The sequence below is a fragment of the Nannobrachium achirus genome (genome assembly GCF_963921795.1).
Source record: "Nannobrachium achirus genome assembly, chromosome: 7".
Classification (NCBI taxonomy): Eukaryota; Metazoa; Chordata; class Actinopteri; order Myctophiformes; family Myctophidae; genus Nannobrachium; species Nannobrachium achirus.
This window is the reverse complement of record NC_137816.1, coordinates 55,223,879-55,251,856: the sequence shown is the minus strand read 5'-3', so window position 1 is coordinate 55,251,856 and position 27,978 is coordinate 55,223,879. Positions and strand designations below refer to the sequence as shown.

The window sequence follows — 27,978 nt, the reverse complement described above, 5'->3', positions numbered from 1 at the left end:
GAAGATCTTAAATGGTTATGTTTATTTACAACATAATGTCCAAAGCTATGGATAGACAATAACATGTGGCTCAAGTATCAACTATACTCTGGTGGTCCCGAGTTAAAAATACCTATCTATTTATTTGGCTTATGAATGTTGCAAACATCTCACAAACACTTATTTGTGCGACATACTTGTATATGCAGAAAGACGACATTTGCTCTTGTGTTTTGAGCGTTTGCTTTTCAATAGTCATGACAACTATTAGAATTGCAATGAAATGTATATATATATATATATATATCTCAACCTTAAGAGTCAGCATTAGTTCTGGTGGGGTGACCCATACATGAATATGTTTTAATAGAGTAGCCAATTTGACCCTAATTTAGTGGTTATGCCAATGAATCCTCCCACACATTTCTGTTACCACACATTTCTGTGTTCTGCCACTGCTATGGTACCCTAATGGCTCACATGCCAGTGATATCCGCCCGCCGGGAGGACCCAGCACCTCTTTCCTACTCATCCCCGAGGCGAGGCTGCTCCCCAGCCATAGGACAGGAGTCACTAGCACAGCAACATGATTGGCCTCCCCGTCTGGCTTCCCTCCCAGAACATGGCCGGGGTGCCTGATGGAAGGGAAAGGAACTGGGTGGAATAACATGTTCCTTCCACACGCTATATGTCCAACTGGGGAAACTCCCCCCTGTCAGGTGAAAAGAAGCAACTTGGACTGCTCATGCATAGAAGGAAGCGTGAGGTCAGTCTGTTGTCTCCCCAGGTTGGCAGAGGGAGTGTAGCGCCCAGGATTACATTAGATAATTGACACCGGGTGAAAAATGGGTTAAGAAAATCGTGGGATAAAAGTTTAAAAGAAAAAAAATAGCACTGTATAGTAAGTATAGTATGCACTGCAGTACACTGCAAAATACTGAGTGTCATTTAAATTCTAGTCATTGTGCAGCAGCTATGTCCTTCTCCCCTCCTGAAAATACGAAAACTGGTGTCAGTTTGCCTGTTTAGCTAAATGAACACTAAATGAACACTCAGGAATTTTCTGTAAAGCATGATGAGACTCCTTTATCACTCCACTAAACTCTTCTCGGGTAGCGGAGGTGAAACTTCTTGCTCTTCCACATCTTGTGCTTTCTCCTTGTCATCCGGGGGAGGGATGGGAGGCGGGGACGGGCGATCAGACTTCTTGCTCACCCTAGCATACATTGGGTTCCATTCCCTGTCACTCCACTCCTGTGCCTCCTCTACCGACGACTGAACCGGCTCATGATTGGCCTTCGAGTCGGGGTCCGGTTCTTGGGATGAAATTTCCATCTCTGCCGGGGGGTTTCCTCCTCCTCCTCCTCCTCCGACACTCTCCTCCTTTTCCCTGATGATGTCATAGATGTGCTGGGGCTGCACCTCCAGAGGAGCCCAGGGTCCCTGGTTCTGTCCTACCCCAGAGCCGAGGGTCTCCTGATGGGGACCCTCTGGGTCCAGGGTGCTGGTGAAGGTGGTGGTGGATGGCGGAAGCGAGGAAAGAAGGTGAGGCTCAGCCACTTTCACCGTGGTTAAAGGCTCTGGAGGAAGAGAGGGTTGGAGCTCAATGAGAGGCATGTTGGAACACATCGTTACGCATTATTACTTGAACCATTAATTTATGCTTTACCTAAGTCTATTAAAAACTAGACCAGGTCAACCTGGTTGTGCCAGACCCCCTGTCTGTCATCATCATTTATGACATCATGCCTTTTATAGGCATGTCATCATCATGTCATCATCATATATACCCTTTATATAGAAAACCCGGACAGACCGACATTTGCTTATGTAGGCCTACCCATTTCATGGGTCTGGCAAATAGCAGATCTGCAAGCTCACAGCGCGGCACCGAGTGCCGCACTTCGAGAAAAAGCATGAACATTTGTGCAAGTCTTTGAATATCTTAACACGATTCTATAAATGTCTTCTAAATCCATCTTCTAAATCAGTGGTTCTCATGTCAAGGACGGATGTATTTGGCCGTGGACCCCCATTTTAAAATACATTGTTCCAGGGACCCCCCAGAAGCAAATCTTTGAGTTACAAATGCTCACTTTTAAAAAGAATCAAGAAATAAGATTTGCAAAAATGCATAAAACAATGGTTAAAGTGGTTCCAGTATGTGTGCTAAAGAGATACACACCTAGACACATCCACAAGAAAAGATGGGTATATACAGATATATAACACGCACAGGAATACCTATCAACCTATCAAGGCATCACAAGGGGGGGGGGGACTGGGTTACTAGGGCACAAGGTTGAGGGGCCTGGAATTATTTTATACTTTAGCTATTGAAAAATAGCAGAAATACAAGCTCGCAGCGTGGCACTTGTAGATCTGCTATTTTTGAAAAGTCGTGAAAATGTGCGCAAATCTTTGAATATATATATATTTTTTAAGCAAACATCTGTAACTCAGATTTTGATTCTGATCCCTGGAACAAAATATTTTGAGATGGGGGTACGGTACGTACCCCCATCATACATATCATTTTGGGGGTCCTTGACATGAAAATATTTGAGCATCACTGACAAAGAAACAGAGCTTTTTCTAAAAAACGTTTGAAAGATTTGAAATATTCAAAGACTCACAAATCTTCAAGATTTTAGCAGATATACAAGCTCGCAGCGCGGCACCGAGTGCCGTGCTGCGAGCTTGTAGATCTGCTATTTTTGAGCGGTGCAAACCGCTCCTATGCCCCGCTTTTTGTTACAAAATGATGATGTCACTAATGATGATGACATGAGTTAGCCAGACCAATGAAACACTTCGATTTTGTTGATTTGTCCATGATGTCATAGGCACAGAGGCTTCCGATTGGTTTACCCTGATTTAGAACGCGTTTAGGCCGAAAAAAATAGTATGGTGTCATAAACACGGATCGAGGCACAGATACCTCTGATTGGTTGGCTTTAGCCAAAAAATATCTACCGTTGATGTTATGAATTGATCAAACTGAACAGACCATTGAATTTGAGTTTCAAAATTGTATCACCACACTTGTAGACAGACTGTGGATAATTTCACAGGTTATAGATGGCAGGCAGCTAATATAAGCTTAAAATACAAATAAACAGCCTTTGAAAAACTTCTTAGGTCTTGGTCTTGGCCTTGAGCTAGCTGATCTCCTTCTCCGTCTTCCTCTTTCTCTCATTCGAAGAATCTAAATATGACTTATATATAATATATATATATATATTGACGGTGATGTCATAGTTTGTCATACTCCCCCTCCTCATTAGTGTTTGCACTGCTCACTTCGCACAGGTGCGATTTTTCAATAGTTAATGCACCCAGGGCCCAGAATTTGGTGCGACACCCCTGCCGAAGTGTATTGGCTGAGTGTGTGTGTGTGTGTGTGTGTGTGTGTGTGTGTGTGTGTGTGTGTGTGTGTGTGTGTGTGTGTGTGTGTGTGTGTGTGTGTGTGTGTGTGTGTGTGTGTGTGTGTGTGTGTGTACCTATATCGGTGTCAGTTGGAGGTGAGGAGCTTCTCATTTTCACAGCTCCAGGACTCCCATTACCAATCTGCTCCACAACTGTAGTTGCGCACACACACACACACACACACACACACACACACACACACACACACACACACACACACACACACACACACACACACAGTGAAACCCTGTCCTGTCCCCTCCTCAGGGGAGGTTCTAATTGATACCCTTCTACTGTAAACCATCTATCTGTTCATTCATCCTCCAGAGCCAAAGGTCAGTCAGCGATGAAATCTTCCTGCTACACCCAAATACCACGACTGCATTCCTGTCCACACTAGAAGACGGCCAGTCCCTCTGCTCTCGGAAATACAAGCGCAAGAATAGCTACTTGTTGTTGGTGAGAAGAAATGGGGGAGGAGACAGGTTGTGTAACAGAACAACCGACCGCAGACATGAAATTATTTTCTTTTCTAAAACCGGTCAAAGTTGTTGCTTCAGTGATCAGTGAAAAAGAGGTATATCCCACTGGGTTTAAATATGTTTCAATCTGTGGCATTTTCAAATTTGTTGTTTGGAAACAAAGCAGAGACGCTAGCACATCGCAAGATATTATGACCCAATTAAGACCCCAAAGTGTATAATTTAGCAAACCCGCCGTTCCTTTGGCCCCTGGAGGATGGTTCTTGGACACTTCACTTGAGCTATTGGCAGAATGATGAGACGTATAGTACCAAGACAGAATCATTTGTTCAAATGGAAAAACTTTCAGAAAAACAATCAGCCATCCATCCATCCATCCATCCGTCCGTCCAGAGTAGACAAGACATCCTTTCACCCATCCTCCATCCATGCAGCCAGACAGACAGACAGACAGACAGACAGACAGACAGACAACCTGATTTCTCTGGTGACTGCAGGTGGCTCCTCCATGGTTGATACCAGGTGGAGTTGTCCTCAAGGCCCGACTCCGCAGATGTAGTGCTCTCTGAGAAACAAACACAGTACATACTCTCAATAAATGAAGCTTCATAACTACTACTGTAGGTTCGGGAACGATGACCACGCACGCCTAAAACACGTCCCATTTCCACTCCAGAAGTTCTTGAGCACATCTTACCCCCATAACCCCCATATCCTCCCTCCGGCCCCAGCTTGAGACATCCATCCTACATCATAACACTGTGCAGTTGAGTGGTCTTTGTTAGTGGAAATTCACACTCACAAATGGCTTGATGCATCACACCTGGAGCTCTATCTCTAGTCTACAGCTGAGTTCAAATACCTTCACCAAACTCACTTGGTCTGAATATAATACATATATTCTGAATTCTTGAGCGGTGCTCCTGGAAGGAGCAAAGCTCCTACATCTGGCTTTGTCCGGTTCCCAAAAAAATGTCCGGACCCTAAGGTAAACTGAAGCGTGACCTATACATCTGGCTTAGATATGGCGTACATCTTGGCACAAATGGGGGGGTCAGGATCCCATTGGCCAAGCTCAATTGACAGAATCTGATTCCTAGTGATTCCAGCCATTTAATTACCTGCTGGAAAACTACAACTTGGTGCTGATCGGTCCGGTCGGACCAGACACAGACAGACAGGCCTTCACGATGTAAAAAAGCGTAATGAGATGAAATTGTGTTTTAATATTGTTTTTATATATGAAAAGTATGTATGCTACCTTCTTAGCTAGGCCCTCTTGAGGTTGAAAAAAAAATTAAAGGAAACAATAAGAAAATAAAATACATATTGCTGGTAAAAAAAAGAAAAAAAAGGAAAAAGAAAGAATTAATGTTATTGAATAATAATAATCATTACTGCCCTCTATTTCCACTTTTGGATGTTGTGGTCAGAGAGAATGCCTTCCTAATTGGCTCGGACATTCTCAATGGTATCGATTCAAGGCCTGGTCAGGTGGAATGCCAAGTTCCTTGTCCTGCATTTCGGAAGAAGATCTGCATGCCTCCCCTGAGTCGCAACACAAGATGGAGGGTGGATTCTTTCTGGATGTTGTAGTCAGAAAGGGTGCGGCCATCTTCCAGTTGTTTGCCCGCAAAGATCAGCCTCTGCTGGTCAGGGGGAATACCTTCTTTGTCCTGTATTTTGGCCTTTACATTCTCAATGGTGTCGCTTGGCTCAACCTCCAGGGTGATCGTCTTGCCAGTGAGGGTCTTGACGAAGATCTGCATGCCTCCCCTCAGACGCAACACAAGATGGAGGGTGGATTCCTTCTGGATGTTGTAGTCAGAAAGAGTGCGGCCATCCTCCAGTTGTTTGCCAGCAAAGATCAGCCTCTGTTGGTCAGGGGGAATTCCTTCCTTGTCCTGTATTTTTGCCTTGACGTTGTCAATGGTATCACTTGGCTCAACTTCCAGGGTGATGGTTTTTCCGGTGAGGGTCTTGACGAAGATCTGCATGCCTCCCCTCAGACGCAGCACAAGGTGGAGGGTGGATTCTTTCTGGATGTTGTAGTCAGAAAGAGTGCGGCCATCTTCCAGTTGTTTGCCCGCAAAGATCAGTCTCTGCTGGTCAGGGGGAATACCTTCTTTGTCCTGTATTTTGGCCTTTACATTCTCAATGGTGTCGCTTGGCTCAACTTCCAGGGTGATGGTTTTTCCGGTGAGGGTCTTGACGAAGATCTGCATGCCTCCCCTCAGACGCAGCACAAGGTGGAGGGTGGATTCTTTCTGGATGTTGTAGTCAGAAAGGGTGCGGCCATCTTCCAGTTGTTTGCCAGCAAAGATCAACCTCTGCTGGTCAGGGGGAATTCCTTCCTTGTCCTGTATTTTTGCCTTGACGTTGTCAATGGTATCGCTTGGCTCAACTTCCAGGGTGATGGTTTTTCCGGTGAGGGTCTTGACGAAGATCTGCATGCCTCCCCTAAGACGCAGCACAAGGTGGAGGGTGGATTCTTTCTGGATGTTGTAGTCAGAAAGAGTGCGGCCATCTTCCAGTTGTTTGCCAGCAAAGATCAACCTCTGCTGGTCAGGGGGAATTCCTTCCTTGTCCTGTATTTTGGCCTTAACATTGTCAATGGTATCGCTTGGCTCAACCTCCAGGGTGATGGTCTTGCCAGTGAGGGTCTTGACAAAGATTTGCATGTTTGCACAATTGGTCCACTACTGTAAACAGCTGTGGACCGTAGTAGTAATAGTTGAAAAGTATGAATAGTATGAAAAGCATTTTTACGCAGCAAATGCTGCGTAAAAATGCTTAATATAGGCTACCAATGAGCTCATTGCTGACGTCAGCCTTATCCAAATATGGAATTGCTAGCTGGGTCAAGTACTTACATTTCTGATCATTACTTGCGCCAGCAGAGCACACAAGTACAGTGTTCGGTGCTGTCTGTATTCGGCTGTCTGTATCAGGCCGACTGTACAAAGGCAGGGTCTTTAGCCAATGATGGAGCAGCGTTCTCAGTGACGTCACCACCAACATGCGTGACCTGATATAAATAACAAAGCGCAAGTTGGCACCTCGACGACATGCCACCCACATATGGTACATACAGACAGCACTCATCACCCTACTTGCGCGCTCTGCTGGTCGGACTCGGATTTGTCGTTTTCTTTGGAAAGTGACTAAGAGCACACAAGACGCAAGTTGGTACCCCGACAAAGTGGAATCTAGTTCTTTGAATAAGATGGTTTGTGTATGTTTCTGCGTGTTAGTGTGTATGCCCCACCAGTCTGCCCTCAGGTTTGTCCTAAAGATCCTGGAATCTTTTGAAAGAGGCCTTTTGAGCCAGAGCAACTAGGAATCACGTATGAAGACCCAGAAATCCAAGATAAGATACTAGATTCTCCACCATTTCACATTTTCTTCAGAAACCAAACACAAATCATTACATATTATCTCTGTAGTCATGTGATCAAGATCCGTCATATTTCGCAGGTTCCATTCCAATTGGCTATAGATGAAATTGTGCTTTAATATTGTTTTTATATATGAAAAGTATGTATGCTACCTTCTTAGCTAGGCCCTCTTGAGGTTGAAAAAAAAATTAAAGGAAACAATAAGAAAATAAAATACATATTGCTGGTAAAAAAAAGAAAAAAAAGGAAAAAGAAAGAATTAATGTTATTGAATAATAATAATCATTACTGCCCTCTATTTCCACTTTTGGATGTTGTGGTCAGAGAGAATGCCTTCCTAATTGGCTCGGACATTCTCAATGGTATCGATTCAAGGCCTGGTCAGGTGGAATGCCAAGTTCCTTGTCCTGCATTTCGGAAGAAGATCTGCATGCCTCCCCTGAGTCGCAACACAAGATGGAGGGTGGATTCTTTCTGGATGTTGTAGTCAGAAAGGGTGCGGCCATCTTCCAGTTGTTTGCCCGCAAAGATCAGCCTCTGCTGGTCAGGGGGAATACCTTCTTTGTCCTGTATTTTGGCCTTTACATTCTCAATGGTGTCGCTTGGCTCAACCTCCAGGGTGATCGTCTTGCCAGTGAGGGTCTTGACGAAGATCTGCATGCCTCCCCTCAGACGCAACACAAGATGGAGGGTGGATTCCTTCTGGATGTTGTAGTCAGAAAGAGTGCGGCCATCCTCCAGTTGTTTGCCAGCAAAGATCAGCCTCTGTTGGTCAGGGGGAATTCCTTCCTTGTCCTGTATTTTTGCCTTGACGTTGTCAATGGTATCACTTGGCTCAACTTCCAGGGTGATGGTTTTTCCGGTGAGGGTCTTGACGAAGATCTGCATGCCTCCCCTCAGACGCAGCACAAGGTGGAGGGTGGATTCTTTCTGGATGTTGTAGTCAGAAAGAGTGCGGCCATCTTCCAGTTGTTTGCCCGCAAAGATCAGTCTCTGCTGGTCAGGGGGAATACCTTCTTTGTCCTGTATTTTGGCCTTTACATTCTCAATGGTGTCGCTTGGCTCAACTTCCAGGGTGATGGTTTTTCCGGTGAGGGTCTTGACGAAGATCTGCATGCCTCCCCTCAGACGCAGCACAAGGTGGAGGGTGGATTCTTTCTGGATGTTGTAGTCAGAAAGGGTGCGGCCATCTTCCAGTTGTTTGCCAGCAAAGATCAACCTCTGCTGGTCAGGGGGAATTCCTTCCTTGTCCTGTATTTTTGCCTTGACGTTGTCAATGGTATCGCTTGGCTCAACTTCCAGGGTGATGGTTTTTCCGGTGAGGGTCTTGACGAAGATCTGCATGCCTCCCCTAAGACGCAGCACAAGGTGGAGGGTGGATTCTTTCTGGATGTTGTAGTCAGAAAGAGTGCGGCCATCTTCCAGTTGTTTGCCAGCAAAGATCAACCTCTGCTGGTCAGGGGGAATTCCTTCCTTGTCCTGTATTTTGGCCTTAACATTGTCAATGGTATCGCTTGGCTCAACCTCCAGGGTGATGGTCTTGCCAGTGAGGGTCTTGACAAAGATTTGCATGTTTGCACAATTGGTCCACTACTGTAAACAGCTGTGGACCGTAGTAGTTATAGTTGAAAAGTATGAATAGTATGAAAAGCATTTTTACGCAGCAAATGCTGCGTAAAAATGCTTAATATAGGCTACCAATGAGCTCATTGCTGACGTCAGCCTTATCCAAATATGGAATTGCTAGCTGGGTCAAGTACTTACATTTCTGATCATTACTTGCGCCAGCAGAGCACACAAGTACAGTGTTCGGTGCTGTCTGTATTCGGCTGTCTGTATCAGGCCGACTGTACAAAGGCAGGGTCTTTAGCCAATGATGGAGCAGCGTTCTCAGTGACGTCACCACCAACATGCGTGACCTGATATAAATAACAAAGCGCAAGTTGGCACCTCGACGACATGCCACCCACATATGGTACATACAGACAGCACTCATCACCCTACTTGCGCGCTCTGCTGGTCGGACTCGGATTTGTCGTTTTCTTTGGAAAGTGACTAAGAGCACACAAGACGCAAGTTGGTACCCCGACAAAGTGGAATCTAGTTCTTTGAATAAGATGGTTTGTGTATGTTTCTGCGTGTTAGTGTGTATGCCCCACCAGTCTGCCCTCAGGTTTGTCCTAAAGATCCTGGAATCTTTTGAAAGAGGCCTTTTGAGCCAGAGCAACTAGGAATCACGTATGAAGACCCAGAAATCCAAGATAAGATACTAGATTCTCCACCATTTCACATTTTCTTCAGAAACCAAACACAAATCATTACATATTATCTCTGTAGTCATGTGATCAAGATCCGTCATATTTCGCAGGTTCCATTCCAATTGGCTATAACCAATTGGCTATGACTATCCAATTGGGTGCATTGGGTGCATGCCCTGGGTAGGCAACCTGACCTGTACTATACTATACTATACTATACTATACTATACTATACTATACTATACTATACTATACTATACAATACTAGGGCATTAACAAAAAAGTCGACAAGTCGACTGAGTCGACTTCATTACACAAGTCGACTCCCACCAGAGAAAGTCGAAGTGGAATCGTTATTTTTGCTCCATGTGTGCAGATTCAAACAGTAGGATTGCTTATTGTCAAGAACGGAATGATCCAATATTACAGTGCTACATTACATTTGGTATGGTTCTATTGTGAAAATAGCAGATCTACATGCTCACAACGCTTCGCGTTGCGAGACGTTGTGAGCATGTAGATCGGCTATTTTCACAATTTCTGCTTCTATATATTTGACAATTTGGACAATGTTTAATTTGTCATTTTAGAGGTATTAAAACGTCCTTAAATTGGCAACTTAGAAATGTGAAGATACCCTCTATACACTTAAACTTTATGTTGGTTTGTTTACAGTTGAGTGAGAAAACAATGTTGCACATTAAGTTCATCATCTGGGGACCCCCCAAAATAATTGGGGGGTTGCATGATGTGATGACGATGACGTCATCAAACGATAAAGTCGACTTCAACTCAACCTTTTACTGAGTCGAGTCGACTTGCAAAAATCACAAGTCGTTAATGCCCTATACTTTACTATACTATACTATACTATACTATACTATACTATACTATACTATACTATACTATACTATACTATACCCTGATACTAACTGTATCATGTACTGCACCTTCATTGCATTGAGTTTAGAAATAAATCAACCAAGTCAAATAATCAACCAAGTCAAATACCTTAAAGGGATATTTCACTTTCAAAAGAACATTTGGTCATTTTATCATCTAATCAGGCTTTTATGAACACTCTGAACAGTTTTTAATTTGCTTGATTCAATATTTAGATATTTGATGTAAATATTATCAGGCCCTCCAGGCCCAGGGCCTCTCCCCAGACACAACCATTGTAACTTCAAACTCCATTTTAACCATGATAGATTCATTAAAAACACCCATTATTATTTCTGGTGACTCATACTACCCTCCTAATACGTGAGCAGGCCATGTTTTTTGTTTTTTTTTCAATAACTTTTTTCATTTATTTTTAATAATTCTTTGGGAAAATGAAGAAAAAAAAATACGACAAAAAACTATTAATAAATGAGAAAAGTTATCAAAAAAACACGGCCTGATCACGTATTAGGAGGGTAGTATGCATCACCAGAAAAACATAATGGATGTTTTTGATTAATCTATCCTGGTTAAAATGGAGTTTGAAGTTACAATGGGTGTGTATGGGGAGAAGTCCTGGAGGAGGGCCTGGTAACATTTACATCAAATATCTAAATATCTAATCAAGCAAATTAAAAACTGTTTTTTTAAAGTGAAATACCCCTTTAAATGTGCAAACGTACTTGCTGAGGCACTTGATTCTGATTCAGTTTCAACTGACAATAAAGAAAACCATAGAACTCTTGGAACAGACTGACCCATCTCGTCGTTTTGGATCTCGTGGATCATGGGGTTCACTCTGGCTGCCATGGCTTCCTCCAGCTTCACCTACAAATCAATATCAGCATCATCAATACCTGCAGTATAAACCAATGGAATCACACCCAATTCTCTGTCATCCATCTTTGTTTGTTAAGCCACTTGTCATAGGTCAAATGCTGAAAATAACAGTTGTCCAAGCTCACAATGTGTCATGATGCAACGCACTGTGGGCTTGTAGATTTGCTACTTTAGCTATTTGGGGTTATCCAAGTTTTGAAATTCGTCAATCCATATAAAAGAATAGAAGAGGGATTTAAACAAAGTCAGACTGACAATGGCCAAAATGATTATTTTATCATTATTTTAAGCTTTTTGAGGTAATTTTTGAATAGAAACACATATGTGTAGCTTAATCTTTTTTATAAAATATTTTCGACATTATTTTTATTTTAGCGTCCGTTTTTCAAGAAAAAGTTGACTATAGCAACTTATTGTCACAATGTTCTAAACTTTGAGTTGATTTAAACTAACTTTTTAATTACTGAGAGGTTTCCTTTTGCAAACCATAGACCGAATTCTCAGAGAGGCAACCATAACTGTGGTGTCAAGCGTAGGCACACAGCAGTGCTCTGGAAAAAGGTCGACTTTCCAACGCCCCATAGTGCATTGCGCAGACGCTGTACCGAGCTTCCGGCGCCGCAGCCGAGCTGATTTACAAGCTCACAATGGTTGCATCAGTGACGCGACGTGAGCAGGTGAGCTTGTATGTCTGCTGTTAAACCGGAAGTGCGGTCCAAACAGGTCCAAATAATCTCCAGTAAACTCCCGCGGAAACAGGTGGATAGGAAAAATAAGTTATTTTCTTGGTCGATTGGTGACATCAACAGTATGAAGTATTTAGTCTCACCACTCTGACGAGTGTGGAGGGGTTCCTCTCCACGTCAGGATCTCGCAGCTCAAAGGAACGCCTGGAAGAGACATCAGAAAGACAATTAGACATTTTCAAACAATGACTGATCAATCACATCTAGCCAAGTAGGCCCTAGCTGATGTTAGGCAGTGCTGATTTGATGTGGCTCTGTGAGAGAGATTTCTTTTTCTCTTGCTGTCAAAAGTGTTGAATCAACTTTGATTTGTGTGGGGGAAGTGGATAAACAACAGAAGTATTTATGTCACCGTGTCATGCAGGCCAAGTTACACACACTGGACGTATACAGGAGTACATACAAGGCCTGTCCATAGTCTCTCCGAAACCAAACTTTTCTTTGTGACTTTCCGAAGTGCAGATTTGCTTCTATTAAAGTTATTTTGTTAACAACCCTGTCAAAACCCTGTCTTGGCCCCTCATACAGTTAGGTCCAGGCGACAGCAGGCTCTGAATTAAAAGCACTATATTTTATAGCCTTCTGTGGAACTGAGGTCTTGTGTGATAGTGCCATCTTCAGGCAGATACATGTAACTGCATCATGTTTATCATAACAACACACTGTGCATAACACACAGATGCACGCACGCACGCACGCACGCACGCACGCACGCACGCACGCACGCACGCACACACACACACACACACACACACACACACACACACACACACACACACACACACACACACACATGAAAATGTATAAAACATTTAGGTATGTATGTTTGAGTTATGCTCACGATATGTAGATCTGTAGTTCTGAATATATTAACATAAACACCACAATATTTTGAAGAAAGATGTATCATGGACACCGGTATTTAACTGATTAACTGGACTCGGATGGTGCAGTGGTAGAAGTCCCTGCCCACCACCATGGAGGTTGTGGCTTCAAATCCATTGAGGTGCATCCGGCTTTGTCGAGTACGAACACAATTGACTTGTGTTCGGGGAAGGAAGCCGGGTGGGGAGGGCGATATTTGTCACTGCACGTGCTTCTGCGGGCTGGGGAGGCACCTGTCAGCAGGGAGGGACAAAGGCTTCTACGACATCCTCCCTTTGGGGGCTCCTCACTGGTAGGTGAGCCAGTAGGATACAACAGCAGTAGTGTGTGTGTGTGTGTGTGTGTGTGTGTGTGTGTGTGTGTGTGTGTGTGTGTGTGTGTGTGTGTGTGTGTGTGTGTGTGTGTTACTGACCTGCCACAGTCCAAGCAGAGAGTGGAGAGCAATATGGAAAGGATAACTATGATGAGGAGACAGAGGACACCAGCATCTGGAGAGAGAACCTCCATGACCTCACGTCCTACCAACGTCATGACCTCTGAGAGAGAGAGAGAGAGACAGAGAGAGAGTATGGGTGGGAGAAAAGAGAATATAGTGAAGCCTCGATCAGAGTCGGCTCCGCGGGCGGTGTAGTCTTTTTGAGTCATGAAACTACAGCGTTACGTCATTCCTCGCGGTGAAGAGCTTTCCACCGCGAGTCCCGACACATCTCTCTGTTTTTACTTTCAGACAGATAGGCTCTTCACCCCGTTCACTGATTGGTCGACCTGGACCAGTCAGTCACGGTGAATAGGACTTCACCGTGACTGACTATTTTTTTTGTCATTAAATTTTTTATTGTTTTCCACAATATATAAAAAACAATAACAACAACAACAATTTACAAGAAATAATCAACTTCAATATCAATGCCCCCTCCCAACCCACCCCTCCATTGTCCACGTACAATTCACATATTCGATCCATAGAATTATCTATTCAGCAGGTTTTTCAGTTCCATTATCAAGTCCGTCCACAATGTCAGTGTTCCTTGTTGTGCCTGATTGATCCTTGCAGAGGAAAGCTCGAGATAAGAAATATCCAGAAAACTCCTCAGCCAATGTGTCTCTGAAATGTCATGAGGAGGATTCCATCTCTGAACGATAATCTTTTTGGCTGCAGTCAGACCCGCAAGCCAAACTTTCCGGGTCTTTTCCCTAAGATGTAGTTTAGAATCATCATTCAAAAGGTGCACAAATGGGTCTACTGGAAACTGTACTTCTGTCAGGTCCGATATAGTCCGTATGACCTTTCCCCAAAACTCAGAGATTCCCGGACATTCCCATACCATATGAACAAATGAGCCCAATGTTCCCGGGGCACAGAAAGTGCAGTATGGGTTTGGTGCCAATCCCATTCGATGCCTGATTCTGGGTGTTACATAGGCTCTGTGACAAAACTTGAAATGTATGTACTGATGATTTGGGTTTTTCGATGCCCCAGCCACATTATCCCAAATAGCATCCCAGTCCAATTCTAGTCCCACATCTGTTATATCACTATTCCAGGCCGTCATTCCAGCTGAGGGAGAACATTTCTGAGAATTTAGATGATCATACAAGTATGACACAATTCTTTTAGGAGCTCTATGAAACCAATAAAGAATGGGATGGTCTTTTAGTTCTGCACCCCAGGGAACACTATAGGCTCTGCAAGCAGATCTCACTCTAAAATAAAAGAACAGGGAATTCCTATCAATACCATATCTTGTGATGAGGTCTCGAAAGTCAAGGATATTATTCAACCCATTGATATCTTGAAGAGTCCTAATGCCCTTCTCTTCCCAATTCCTATTAGTAAAAGGTCTCCCTCCAGACAGTATGTTATTGTTATTCCATAGCGGAGAAGATTTACACCATTTACTTTCAAATCCTATAAATTTCTCTACTGCTCTAAACACCTGAAGTAGACATGTAAAGATTGGACCATAGTACAAGTTACATTTCTTAGTAGAAATACCCATTAGGAGGAAATCCTTCATTTTAGTCTGGTTTAGTAGTTCTCTTTCTAAATCTTTCCATGATGAGTCATTACCATCTTCCATCCAAACATTAAGACTTCTCAACACAAACGACCAATGATACAATTTGAAATTTGGACATGCCCATCCCCCCTCAGGTTTCCTGTACTGAAGTACTGACCACTTAATGCTCGGCTTTTTGTTGTTCCAAACATATTTCCTCAATAAGGTATCCAGCTTCTTCCAATAGCCCATAGGGGGTGCCAATGGGATCATTGAACTAACAAAATTCACACGGGGCAAGATATTCATTTTAACCACCGCTATACGAGCTGGTACCGATGAAGGTAGATGCTTCCATCTATTGATATCATCTTCAATTTTCTTAGAAACCAAAGTGAAATTTGTTTTAGCTATAGTTGATAGTGATGTACTTATTTTAATACCCAAATAGGTCACTTCATCTGCCACAACAATCTGAGGAGGGATGACAACTTCGTTTCTGTCCACATTCACAAGCATTAAAGCAGATTTTGATAGATTAACCTTGTAACCCGAAAAGTATCCAAACCTCTCCAGTAATTCTAACACTATTGGGAGCGATTGTTGCACCTCTGCCATGTACACCAACGTATCATCTGCGTAAAGAGAAATAGAATGCGATGTTGCACCTACAGTAATAGGGGAGATTCGAACACAGCTCCTAATCAGTTGCGCCATAGGTTCAATGGATAAATTAAACATTAAAGGGGAAATTGGATCTCCTTGGCGAACTCCGCGCTTTATATCAAACAGTTCTGAAAAACCTCCTCCAACATTCACCCGGGCTGATGGATTAGCATATAAAGTCTGAATCATTTTAATAAAATTTTCCCCAAATTTGAATTTCTCCAACACCTTCCAAAGATAGGGAAACTCCAGCCTATCAAAGGCCTTCTCCGCGTCAACAAACAATAGGCCACACCCCCTTGGGATCTTGCCTGATGCACCCAGAATGTGGAGGAGTCTTCGAACATTATCAGCGGCGAGACGGCCCTTTAAAAAACCAGTCTGATCTGGACTAATTAGTTTCCCAATGACTGTCTCAAGCCTGCTGGCTAGAACTTTAGAAAATATTTTTAAATCAGCATTAATCAATGATATAGGCCTGTAATTTGCACATTCCAAGTGGTCCTTTCCAGGTTTTGGGATAAGTGTAATCAAAGCTGTGTTCAAATCTCTGTGAAAAAAGCCCTTTTCAATCGCATAGTTCAATGTTTCCAACCATAGTGAGCCAATGACCTCCCATAGTTCTAGATACAGCTCTACTGGAATGCCATCAATGCCAGGAGTACGGCCCTTGTTAGTATCCTTCACAGCTTTGAGTAATTCCTCTAACGAAATAGGCGCATCCAATTTTTCTGACTCCTCTGTTGTTAAGCTAGGAAGGTCTAACTCTTCAAAAAATCCTGTAAAGTCCTCTTCTGTAGGAACTCTGCCCCCTGTGTAAAGCTCTCTAAAATAATTCTTAAATGTATCATTTATATCCTCTGTTGAGGACACTAAACCCCTATTGACACATCTAATGGATGGGATAGCCCTTTTGGCTTCTTGACGTTTAAGCGTTAACGCTAACAAATGACTAGGTCTACTTCCCTCTGCATAATATTTATGTTTAGTAATATGAATCATGTATTCTGCCCTGCGTCTTAATAAATCGTTTAATTCTGCCTGCTTAGTCTTGAGCTCATTTTCGGTTGAACTGGTGTAGTTCCCCTCAAGTAGATCCTCTAAGTCTTTACATTGTTGTTCTAATCGAGTAATGTTTTGTAGGCGGGTCTTATGCAAATGTGAACTAAACCAGATTGCATTACTTCTAATGAAACCTTTGACCGTCGCCCAGACTACAGTCAAATCAGTAACACTATCTTTGTTTATGGAAATAAACTCGGTCACTTTAGATTTCAGTTGCGTAATGTATTCCTCATTTTTCAACAAAGTACAATTAAACCTCCATCTGGACGCTTTGTTTTTAACATTTGCGTAATTAAATGACGACAATATGGGGCTATGATCCGACAGCAGCCTAGGTAAGAATTCAACCGGATGCACCGAGGTTAGCAGGCCAGATGAAATTAAAATATAGTCAATACGACTGAAGCTTTTGTGTCGAGGAGAAAAATAGGTGTAGTCCTTCACCAAGGGGTTATGCATTCTCCATACATCAACTAAATTTAGATCTTTTATGAAACTTTTTAACGATTTGGACGCAGAATCTTGAGGACCCACCAGATTCGTAGAGGATTTGTCCAATTTACTATCAATCACTGCATTCATATCTCCGCCAATATATAACTGATAGTCATTTAGCTTCAGCAGCTCTGCAGTAATTGAGGGGAAAAAGTCTGCCTCAAAATTGGTTGGAGCATAAATGCTGACAAAGGCAACTTTTTTACCTTGGATGGATGTACAACTGTATGCTAATCGACCCTTCTTATCAGAACCTATTTTATCAAACGTTATATTAATGTTGCGTTTCGTTAGTATCATCACCCCTTTTGTACGTGAACCATCCGAAGAGGCCACTACTGATTTATAGAATCGATTTTGCATTCTGGGGGTGTCTTCCAGTTTGAGATGCGTTTCTTGCAACATTGCGATGTCAATTTTCTTCCTGCGCAAATAATCTAGGACCTTTGAACGTTTTTGTGGAGTATTTAAACCTCTGACATTAAATGATAAAATATTAAAGGATTCTAACTTTCCCTGTACCTGCTGCGAATAATTAGTGGCATTTGGAGGAGCCCTTCCCCCCACCCCCCTCCCCCTCCCTCTATTCAGTATTCTCCTACTACCCCCCTCCCCCCTCCCCTGACTATGTAACATCAGTGAGCAACACTTAGCAATGTCTGACACTGAACCCCTTATGTCCCCTCCCCTTATAATCATACAGTAGAAGTTACCCACAGACATACATTGTATAAAACAATAAGAACAATGGAAATAATTAAGAATATCCAGCATGCTTGGAAACGTGTCCAGAAAACATCCTCAAATCACCCACTTAACCCTGTCTAAGCATAACTTTAATTCCCCATTGAGGCACGTACTCTAGATGTGAGCGGCCCGAAGGGCCGCGAACTTCCATACAACGTACGGATCGCGGAAATTCTAATAATCTGATTCAGAAACCCCCATTATGTAACCAAGCATGCTAGTCTGTTAAACATTGCCCCAAATAGTAAATAAAGAAAGTAAGGATAACACAAAAACAGAGCATCCTTATGTGTTCCTATCTAAGCTCTGTTCAGATCTTGTGATCATTATTAACACACATAACTGATTGTCCCTTAAGAGTAACCACATGACGACCACCCCGATGTACAATTGAAAAAATGAACGAAAACAGCACCGGAGTCAAAACTCCCATACTGTCCTCGAGATACTGTTTAAGTCAAAACCGCGGCTCCGGTCCACATCGACAGAGGGAGCCTTCCAGCTCCCCCCGACGCTGCAGACCAGAGCCGCAGTCAAACACAAAAGTTACACCAACTTGTCTCCTTGTCCAAGTAACACACACCCAAAAAGAAAAGAGAAAAACAAAAGAAAATGTATATAAGGATAAAGCTATTAGTTACTAAAATAATAAAACGGACGGCATTTAACCGTGAGCTTGTGTAGCAATCCCCGAGGCTGTCTCACTTATTATCCAAATAACGAAAATGATTTAAAAATAATAATACTGACGGCATTTATCCTCGTCCTTTTACTAGTCTATGTTAAAATCTATATGAATGTCAATGTCCTTATTAAATAGCCTCGGTCTTCTCAAACCAGAAAATAATAACAAAAATAAAGATGATAATACAAATAAAAAACAAAACTAAAATTAAACAATATAGAGCCCATAAGGACCCCCATCTGTTCATTTGCCCATGTCTATTCTCTTTCCAATCGCGTGGTTAGATACAGCTCACCCAGTCTCCTTTACGCATCAGCTAACGGGCAGCAGCTCCTCTCCATTACGCATTGGGGGACGACGGTCCCTCATCCTCTCCTTCTACGTCGGCGATGTCCTCCTCCCCCGGCGCTCGGTCCCTCGGTGGCGATGTGTCTCCAACCTCGCGTGGATCCAGGATTGCCCTCGCCTCCTCCGCCGATTCAAACGTCATCTTCTTGCCGTTGAAAGTCAGCTTTAAAACGGCTGGGTAGACGAGGCGCGTCTCGATGCCTAGTTGCCACAATCTGGAACGGGTTTCTTGGAATGCACGGCGTGCCTTGGTAGTACCAGGGCTATAGTCTGCAAAGAAAAGAAGCTTGGTTCCATCAGGGAGAGTCGGTTTAGCTTTCCGAGCTCCATCCAGGATCGCCTGCCTGTCGGGGAAGTGAAGAAGCCTGAAGATCATCGTTCGTGGTCCCGACTTTCTATTGGAAAAGATTCTGTGCGCCTTATCCACTGTCACCACAGCATTACGCAGGCTCTTTAGGGTTGGAATCCATTTGGGCAACATTTTCTGGAGATAGCCTCTCGCATCCTCACCTTCTGCTCCAATTGGCAAATTGACCAAGCGGACATTATTTAATCTTGAACGATCTTCCAACATATTAAGTTTCATCTGAATCCTGGACATCTCGGCAAGGTAGGCATCGTGGTTCTTCTCGCCTTTACGCACGTCCACCTCCAGGCCATCCACTCTGGTCGACAGCGTGTCAAACTTTTTAGTCTGAGCCCTCAGTTGTCCCTTCAGTGCTTTGAGCATATCACCATTCTCTGTCAAACTCTTCTGAATGGGGTCTAGAGCTTGCCCAATTGCATCTTTCACGGTGGAATTCACCCTACCCTGCCACGATGCCATCTGCGTTTCAATTGTTTGTTGTATTAGCTTAGCTAGGTCCATTGGTAAAACGCTAGCATGCTGCTGTCCTCCGTCTGAATCTTGCTTTTTCGGAGCAAATGGGTCGCTGATCTGTTCCATAGTGTGAACTTGGTTCCTTAAGCGTGTCAAAGTTGAAAAACTGGTGGTCTATGAGTCGGAAAATATATAAAAAAGAGGAAAGTTTTTCAGCGCTCAGTGCCGTGCGGCCATCTTGCTTCGTGCCTCACGTGACTCGGCTCCACCGTGACTGACTATGATGGCCTTCACTTATTTTCTGACTTGAGGTGGAAAGCTTTCCACCTAAAATTTGCGGTGGATAGCTCTTCACCGCAGACTCTGATCGAGGCTTTAGAGGGAAAGCATTAACACAGAGTGAGAGAAGGTCGATGGATAGAGAGAATGAACGAACCAAATAAGAAAGAACAAAGAAAAAAGATTGAATGAATGCATGGCATGTTTGTGTGCATCACCACATACTGTAGCACGTGAGAAGGAATGCTAACATGACTAATGATGTACATGTACATTTGCAGATGGCGTGGCTGAACACTTCATATGAATGACAAAACGTTTACAGCCTCAGAGTAAACCTTCATTAGCACGTGCTGTACATAATACCTCATGCTTCTGTTATCTTTTCTACATGCACACTTTGAGCACCAATACTTACTGCATTGTTAGGAAGGAGGAACGACCCTTTTTCTGAACTCAGTCTTCTGTACGTTTTTCTATTTTATCTTAGTTTCATGGTGTCGAGTTCAAATTCCATGCATACAGCGACATTACAAATGTTTACCGCAGGCTATTTCAAATTTTAACATCTCACACCAAAATAAACAAAAAAATTCAAAGTTGGACATGAGCCACGTGATGTATAACCATATTGGGAATTAAACAAATGGAAGAATAGAATGTTGCTACCTTGCAGGTCAGACAGTCGAGTCACTTTTAACTTCAATGCTCTTAACTAACTTTCTAACTTACTAAGTTGACTTTCTTTGTTTTCAGAAATGTAAAGTGTGTTATTATGACAGGGATAAAGCTAGAAAAATAATTTGTTATCAGACAAAACAAGGATCAAATGAAATAGTAGATGTTGTATACTCTCCAATAAATCAAGACTTTCTAAATCATACATTGTCACAAAGAGAAAGTAGGCACATTTTCTTGAAGCTAGATGAGACTCTAGAAGACAGACTTTTACAAGTGTTGACCTAGTGCGTCACCACACATTTGGTCTTTACTGGGTGTTGGCTGTTTCTTAAGCACCAGGGCAGGGCTGCACACCCCGCAGAGAGAATAATTGGTCACTCTGTCTTTAAATCAATAAATCAATACATAAATAGTATAGGCAGCCTGTGTTTTAAAGTAACTATTATCTCTTACTTAAGATAGCAGAAAATAGCTAAATATTTCCCTTACAGAACAAATATATTGAGAGCACTTTTGTATATATTGACTGGTAGGTGGGTCTCTGAACTGTCCACAGCCGTCCTCTGAGACCAAGTAGACAAAACGGTACCATTTTATAACAAGCATTAGTGAGGACCATTATTATATGAAGATAGGTTGAATTTGGATGAAGTGGTCCTTTAACAGTAACTATAAAATATAAAAGTTATAATTATATTGTAAACCCTGATCTTATTATAGGCTACTTGCTATGTACTTATTTATGGCTGATGCACATCTTGTAATTGTAAATAATGCAAAGGTAGAAAACAGAACGATAATGTAACGAAATGACAAATTAGATTGTATATGTTACCTTTCTGTTCTGTGCGTGTGTGAATATAAACCAAGATGCAGATGTCTCAGGCAGCTGTCATCGTCTTGTAGGACAACTGTAATGCAAAATATAACATCAATGAACTCATTTCTGAAACTCTATCCTTTGCTTGACTCGCTCTCTCTTTCTCTCTGTCCTTTTATGAATAATAATAATAAGAATGTTTATTTCCACACAGAAACCACATCACCCACAAGTTAAATATTTGTTTGTGTGGGGGTGAATCATGCATGCTAAGGCCATAGACCTTAGCACTCTGTCACTAGCTGTCAGTTTCTCTCTCACTATTGCTATCTAAAATACTCTCTTTCTTCCTGTCTTCCTACAAATGTAAAATCTTGAATAGTTTTTTCTCTTTGAATGTATGTATTACTGACACCAACAGGATATTTGTGGCTGATTCATATTTGACCATAGTACAAAATGTATTTTCTTTATGTGTGGTCAAATACAGGGAACACCCATTCTCCATAATCCTGCTAATGCAGCTGCAAACACTTGTCAGAGTTATATGTAAAGCACACTTCAATGAACCAAGATGAAAGTGATCAGGTGTAGTAATTGAAATATATAACTAAAGCGTAAAAAATAAACATTATAATGTCCAAAGGGAAGAAACTAAAATTTACAGATGCTGAACCAAAAATACATATAGTCTACTGGAAAAGAAGGGAAGTCCGCAAACTGTTCGTAGCTCCAGTAGAAAAATATGTATTATTAATAGATCATGACGTTTCTTTCGACCTATGTGGGCCTTCATCAGACTTATGAAGAAAGTAGTGCACAAACATCCGTGGCCCAGGTGCTAGACAAGCAGAATCATGAAGAAGGACATATAGATTCTGCACACTGGTTAAGCTCCATAAGTTTATTGCTGGTCAACGTTTCGATCTTAATAGATCTTCATCAGGACATGATGAAGATCTTAAGATCGAAATGTTGACCAGCAATAAACTTATGGGGCTTAACCAGTGTGCAGACTGTCCTCCTTCATCAGACTTCCCTTCCTTTTCCCCTAAAAAATACATTCATGACGAAACTTCACAGAGACAACCAAAAAGGCGTTTTTGTAACATGGATAAGTTCAATCAGAAAGATGGATATGTGATTATTAAATGTGTCAAGAGTTATGCAAGGGCATTGGAAAGGAACAGAGAATATGCCATGGGTCAGGCCAGAATTCCCCACCAAGGTAAGGTCAGGCCTGCTACGGTACATTGCTCACATGGGGAATGAATCGACCATTCATTGATGTCCCATTTCATGTTGCAATCTCACCAATAAATCAGGGTGGGGGAAATGTCTAACATACTTTACTCCTTCTACAAATACCATCAAATGGCTTTTGAGCAAGGCACCACTGAAGCAACCTCCAGCTGCTCCAGAGGTGGCAGTGGACTAAATATGAAACAACTGGACAGAATTATTCAGTATATGCAAAATAGTATATCAGACTAACTGATTTCGGAAGCTCTATTTTAATGAAAACAATAGATCTATTTAATATATTTTTGTCATTGTTTATGTGTACACATAACAAGGACATATACTTGGGACAAACAACACATAACAGCAACAAAATAAATAATAAAATACAACAAGACAGAATCAACAACAAGCCAGAATCCAACAATTGTTTCAGCATACAGATGTGTGTACATTTTAAGAAAGTTGATGCTGATGCTGAACAAGACCATCCATGCTCAGTAAAGACCTGCCCTGGATAAATAAAATAGTAAATAAAATAGCATTTTTATTTCTAATAATTATTCTTTCACTTATTTTGCACATTCACTGCCAGACTTCAATATGTCTACCCTGAGTAATCAGAGTTTACACTAGTTAAACCTGGCATGAAATCAAAAGCTTGTAAATCAATTTAATAAAAGCGGTACTGGGTCAGGCTGAGGTTACAGGTACAGAAGATCATGGTACAACGGGTCAGTTTGACTTGTCAACGAGCCAAGAGCAGCTAGAGCAGAACAGTATGATTGGTATCAAGCTTGACTTGATAAAGTTATATTTACGTTATCCGTCTCTTAAAAAACATGCTGAAATATTTTCCTTGGTCCCTCTCTCTAAATGTGTGTTTCTCCACCCTGCCTTGAAGCAAACTAGACTTGTTATTTATTATAATTTGGAGACAAACGGTAGAAGGGCGCTGTTCAAATAGCTCATTTCAAATGAAACAATCTTTCAAACAAGAATTTTCTCTGTCGCCTCTTCCTCTCTGTTTCTTTCTCTACTGCTCTCTCTTTCTCTCCCCCTCTCTCCATCTTCTTTCTCTCTCTGTCTCTCTGTCTGTCACCATCCATCTCCCCCATCCTCCTCTCCCTCTCCTGTACATTCACTTCCTGCCTCCCTCCCTCTTTCCATCCCCCTGAGCAATAAGACCTGCAGTTTCTTTTCTTCCGAACACGCCATATGAATTCTCCTCCCTAGTTTGAAGTGAGCCGGTTTCACAGGGCTGATGCCTTAGGGCTTCTACTGTAAACACTTGTTAGTGCAACTGTCATAATTACCCGAGCACATCCTTCTTAAAGGACCAATACCTGTGTCACTATGTGTCATTGTCCATTTAAACTTTGGTTTGTACAGATAGCAAAAACATAAAAACTAGCCAACGTCACAAAGCCTTTAGTTTAGTAAAAGGAGTTGATTTGCAAATAAACCAGCAATAAGACAACATCTCTCATTCCGGATATTTCTCAGTGGTCTATTTATCATGAGGTATAAGCAGTATAGTCTAATAACGGTGAGAGCAGGGTTTGTCGTCTTGTTAGAAGTTTACACATTGACAGTCCTGCAGAACAAACAGCACACAGCCCTGCTGTTTGAGCTGTTTAAAGAAACAGCTCTCGATTTAAACCCTTAGAACTTTCATGGAAAGTTAGCCATTTAATCCTAACACAGCAACACATGATAATGCGAATACATTCAATGTCTTCTGTATTATGCATTTAGACATTTTTTGTCATGGGTGTCCCTTCAGGAATAGAACCACCAACTCTGGCAGTGCTGCTCTCTTCACATGGATAAACAAAACAGAACCGTTACTGTAAGTCCCCCAGAGCTCTATAATAGGTCCACTACTTTGCAATATTTTGCAATATTTTTCAATAATAAAATCAGTAACATTAGAGCTGGTATCTCTAATAATGCCAGTGCAAACACTGTGATAACCACCAGCACAAACTCCCTGCATGGGCGTACAGTCCATACAGATGAATCCAGGGGGAGCCTGAATTCGTTCCTTGAAATTGATGAAGACCAACTTAGGAAAACAATATCACAGATGTCATCCAGCTCTTGCTCCCTGGATGCAATCCCCACCCCCTTTCTAAAGGAGGTCTTAGATAGTGTCATTGGTGATATTTTAGAAATTGTAAACTGCTCCCTGCACTCAGGTGTCTTCCCAGACACACTGAAGGCTGCTATAGTCAGGCCCTTACTTAAAAAACCTAATCTTGATCCCTCTATACTAGGAAACTATAGACCCATCTCAAATCTACCCTTTCTAGGTAAGGTAATTGAAAAAACTATTATTCTCCAACTAGATACTTTTTTGCAAAACAATAAGATTCACAATAAATTTCAATCAGGATTTAGGAAGGGACATAGTACCGAGACAGCCCTCCTGAAAGTAATCAATGACCTTAGAGTGGCTGCTGACCTCAAACAGGTATCCGTTCTCCTACTCTTGGACTTAACGGCGGCGTTCGACACAATCGACCACTCAATTTTAATCCTACGCCTGAAACACTGGATAGGCCTTTCTGGTACGGCCCTATCTTGGTTTAGCTCATACTTGAAAAATAGAAGCTATTCTGTCACTCTAGCTGACTTTGAGTCGGACAAACATAGCATATCCTCTGGTATTCCACAGGGCTCAATCCTGGGCCCCCTTTTATTTTCTCTTTATATTCTACCGTTAGGAGAACTCATCACTGCTCATGGGGTCAATTTTCATTTTTATGCTGACGACACCCAATTATATCTTTCTGTAGCTCCAGATGAGCCCCGTGCCCTAGACCCAATGTTGGCATGTCTGTCCAGTATAAAAAATTGGATGAATGAAAACTTTTTGAAGTTAAACGAGGACAAAACAGAAATACTCGTAATCGGCTCAAATGAGCAAAAAGAATCAATGATAACGAAACTAGGCAGTCTGGTAAAAGAAAATAACACGTCAGTAAAGAACCTTGGGGTTATCATTGATGATGAATTGAGTTTTAATACACATATTAACAATGTCACCAGGGTTGGCTTTTTTCACTTAAGAAATATCGCTCGAATCAGATCTTATTTGTCACTAGATGATGCAAAAACACTAATCAACGCATTTGTCTTTTCGCGATTAGATTATTGCAATGCTCTCTTTTCTGGCCTGCCAAAGAAATCAACTGATAGACTGCAGCTCGTCCAAAATGCGGCAGCCAGAGTGCTTACAAAAACTAGGATGAGAGATCATATCACGCCAGTTTTAGCCTCGCTACATTGGCTTCCAGTATCTTTCCGGATTGATTTTAAAATTCTTTTACTTGTGTATAAAGCTTTAAATGGCCTGGCACCTTTGTACCTCTCTGAATGCCTGTCTAAATATGTTCCTAATCGCCCCCTCAGGTCTTCTAACACGGACCTGCTCGAGGTGCCAACAATGACTTACCAAAAATTTGGCAAAGCTGCATTCTGTTTCTATGGGCCGACCGCCTGGAATAAACTTCCAGTCTCCCTTAGACAGGCCCCCACAGTAGATAGCTTTAAAACACAGCTTAAGACACACTTTTTTACACTTGCCTTTAGCCACATTTGATCTAATTGTGTTTTATACCATCATGGAAATGTTCGGTATTATGGTAGAGCTTTTATTAGGTATTTCAAGTATTGTTTTGTGTCTTCTGATTTTAGATTTTCTTTTATCTTTATGCTAATCATTTTATTATAAATCATGTGTACCATTTTTCATGTGTACCATCTTTTCTTTTTTCCTGTGAAGCACTTTGAGCTGCAATTCTTTGTATGAAAGGTGCTATACAAATAAAGTTTATTATTATTATTATTATTACTATTTCCCTCAAAGCTCTTTGCGGAAAATAACCGATCTATAAGCTTATGATGTGTTTGACGATGTGAGATGTTGTGAACTTGTACGGTAGTTCTGCAAAGGTCAGGGCATGTTCACCACAGAGTATTAGATGACAGTGTTAAGCCTAATTGATGCTAATTTGTGATGCATAAATTAACCTTGCTGTTATCTTCTACCGATTAAACTAAATTGAACCTTTAACTCTGATAGTGCAGAAGAGTTAAATGGGTTGAAAGGTTAGGCCTGGGCTGAAGATGTTAGACATTAGATGTTATTGTTTCATAAATGATGGGGATCTTCTGGCATGTCATCACATGCTGTCATAGCCTTATAATTCAAACAGCTACAGTCTACTGAAAAGAAGAACAGTAGACCTCACATGAAAACTCAACAGGACGTAAACAGTGGCAAATATCTCTTCACTGAAGAGTTGCCTCAGATAAGTTCACTGGACTGTAACATGTTTATCAGACAACAACACCCACTACTAGCGCTAACTGTCACTTCACCCTTGGCCAGTGGACCGCAGCCAACCATGACCCAGCTGTGATACTGGTGGACAGATCGAGTCAAGATAAAGTATATAGTATTAAATGCAGAAGGGCAGATAGAAACAGGGAGAGAGGGGAGGGGGGGGGGGGGGGGTAATGACAGACAGACAGGGGCACCAACAGAAGGAAAGATAGAGATAGGATGTATTATTTGAGATAGAGTACAAGCCTGCAACAAAATAAACATATTTCAAATAAATGTTTTTCTAGCAGTATTCCAGTTGACTTACAATGCTGCACGGTGGCAAAGGATTATTAAAAAGAGACAGAAGTACATTGGAACTCAATTAGTTTAGTGTGTAATACACACAGTATGATGATATTAAATAGACAGACATATACACATAAAAATGCATATACTTGGACAAGTCCACACAAACTACACAAAACACTAAACTACATAGAACAATGTTTCTAAATGTGGATTCCAGCCAGGGACTCTGTGGGTTCCTTTAGGGAGGTCTAAATGGACCCATACAAGTCTGTAACTCTGACAGTGTACTGTACAAATGAGACCGTGAAATGTTAAAGTTTGAGAAACACTGCATTAGATGATACTCACAGTACTGAGGGGTCAGACAAAGATCTTCAAGTCTCCATATGGTCCCACAGCTGTCACCACTCAGCACTCCTTCTCTTGCCCTTTCTTCACCCTGTTTTCTCCACCTTATTGCCTCTCCTCCCTCCCTCCTTTCTCTCTCTATCGCTCTCTGTTGTTTACCTATCTTGCCTCTCTC

At 41.9% G+C, this 27,978-nt stretch overlaps 3 protein-coding genes across 4 annotated transcripts; all 3 read right to left on the bottom strand.

Moving 5' to 3' along the window:
- On the bottom strand, window positions 1-27,978 carry LOC308288551 (uncharacterized protein). 2 transcript variants are annotated; one of them, XM_080730015.1, is made up of 8 exons: window positions 27,804-27,978; window positions 21,584-21,659; window positions 13,375-13,498; window positions 12,161-12,221; window positions 11,250-11,319; window positions 4,366-4,455; window positions 3,483-3,560; window positions 1-1,559 (listed from the first exon to the last, which is right to left on the bottom strand). In XM_080730015.1, exons 3-8 carry the CDS (start codon window positions 13,491-13,493, stop codon window positions 1,069-1,071), a joined length of 909 nt encoding a protein of 302 aa, XP_080586141.1. In that variant the 5' UTR covers window positions 13,494-13,498; window positions 21,584-21,659; window positions 27,804-27,978; the 3' UTR covers window positions 1-1,068. The 2 variants fall into 2 exon arrangements, with proteins under 2 accessions (XP_080586141.1, XP_080586142.1); XM_080730016.1 differs by lacking the exon at window positions 21,584-21,659.
- On the bottom strand, window positions 4,623-6,585 carry LOC308289016 (uncharacterized protein). Its single transcript, XM_080730524.1, has one exon. The coding sequence runs from the start codon at window positions 6,569-6,571 to the stop codon at window positions 5,381-5,383; it is 1,191 nt and encodes a 396-aa protein (XP_080586650.1). The 5' UTR covers window positions 6,572-6,585; the 3' UTR covers window positions 4,623-5,380.
- Window positions 7,662-10,109, bottom strand: LOC308289015 (uncharacterized protein). Its single transcript, XM_080730523.1, has one exon. It carries the CDS (start codon window positions 8,858-8,860, stop codon window positions 7,670-7,672), a length of 1,191 nt encoding a protein of 396 aa, XP_080586649.1. The 5' UTR covers window positions 8,861-10,109; the 3' UTR covers window positions 7,662-7,669.

Coding starts and splice junctions, on each gene's coding strand:
- LOC308289016 (XM_080730524.1), bottom strand. CDS start 6,571: ATGCAAATCTTTGTCAAGACCCTCACTGGCAAGACCATCACCCTGGAG.
- LOC308289015 (XM_080730523.1), bottom strand. CDS start 8,860: ATGCAAATCTTTGTCAAGACCCTCACTGGCAAGACCATCACCCTGGAG.
- LOC308288551 (XM_080730015.1), bottom strand. CDS start 13,493: ATGACGTTGGTAGGACGTGAGGTCATGGAGGTTCTCTCTCCAGATGCT. Junction 12,222..13,374: donor CTCTGCTTGGACTGTGGCAG/GTCAGTAACACA, acceptor TGTCTCTTCCAG/GCGTTCCTTTGAGCTGCGAG. Junction 3,561..4,365: donor GCAGTCACCAGAGAAATCAG/GTTGTCTGTCTG, acceptor GCGCAACTACAG/TTGTGGAGCAGATTGGTAAT.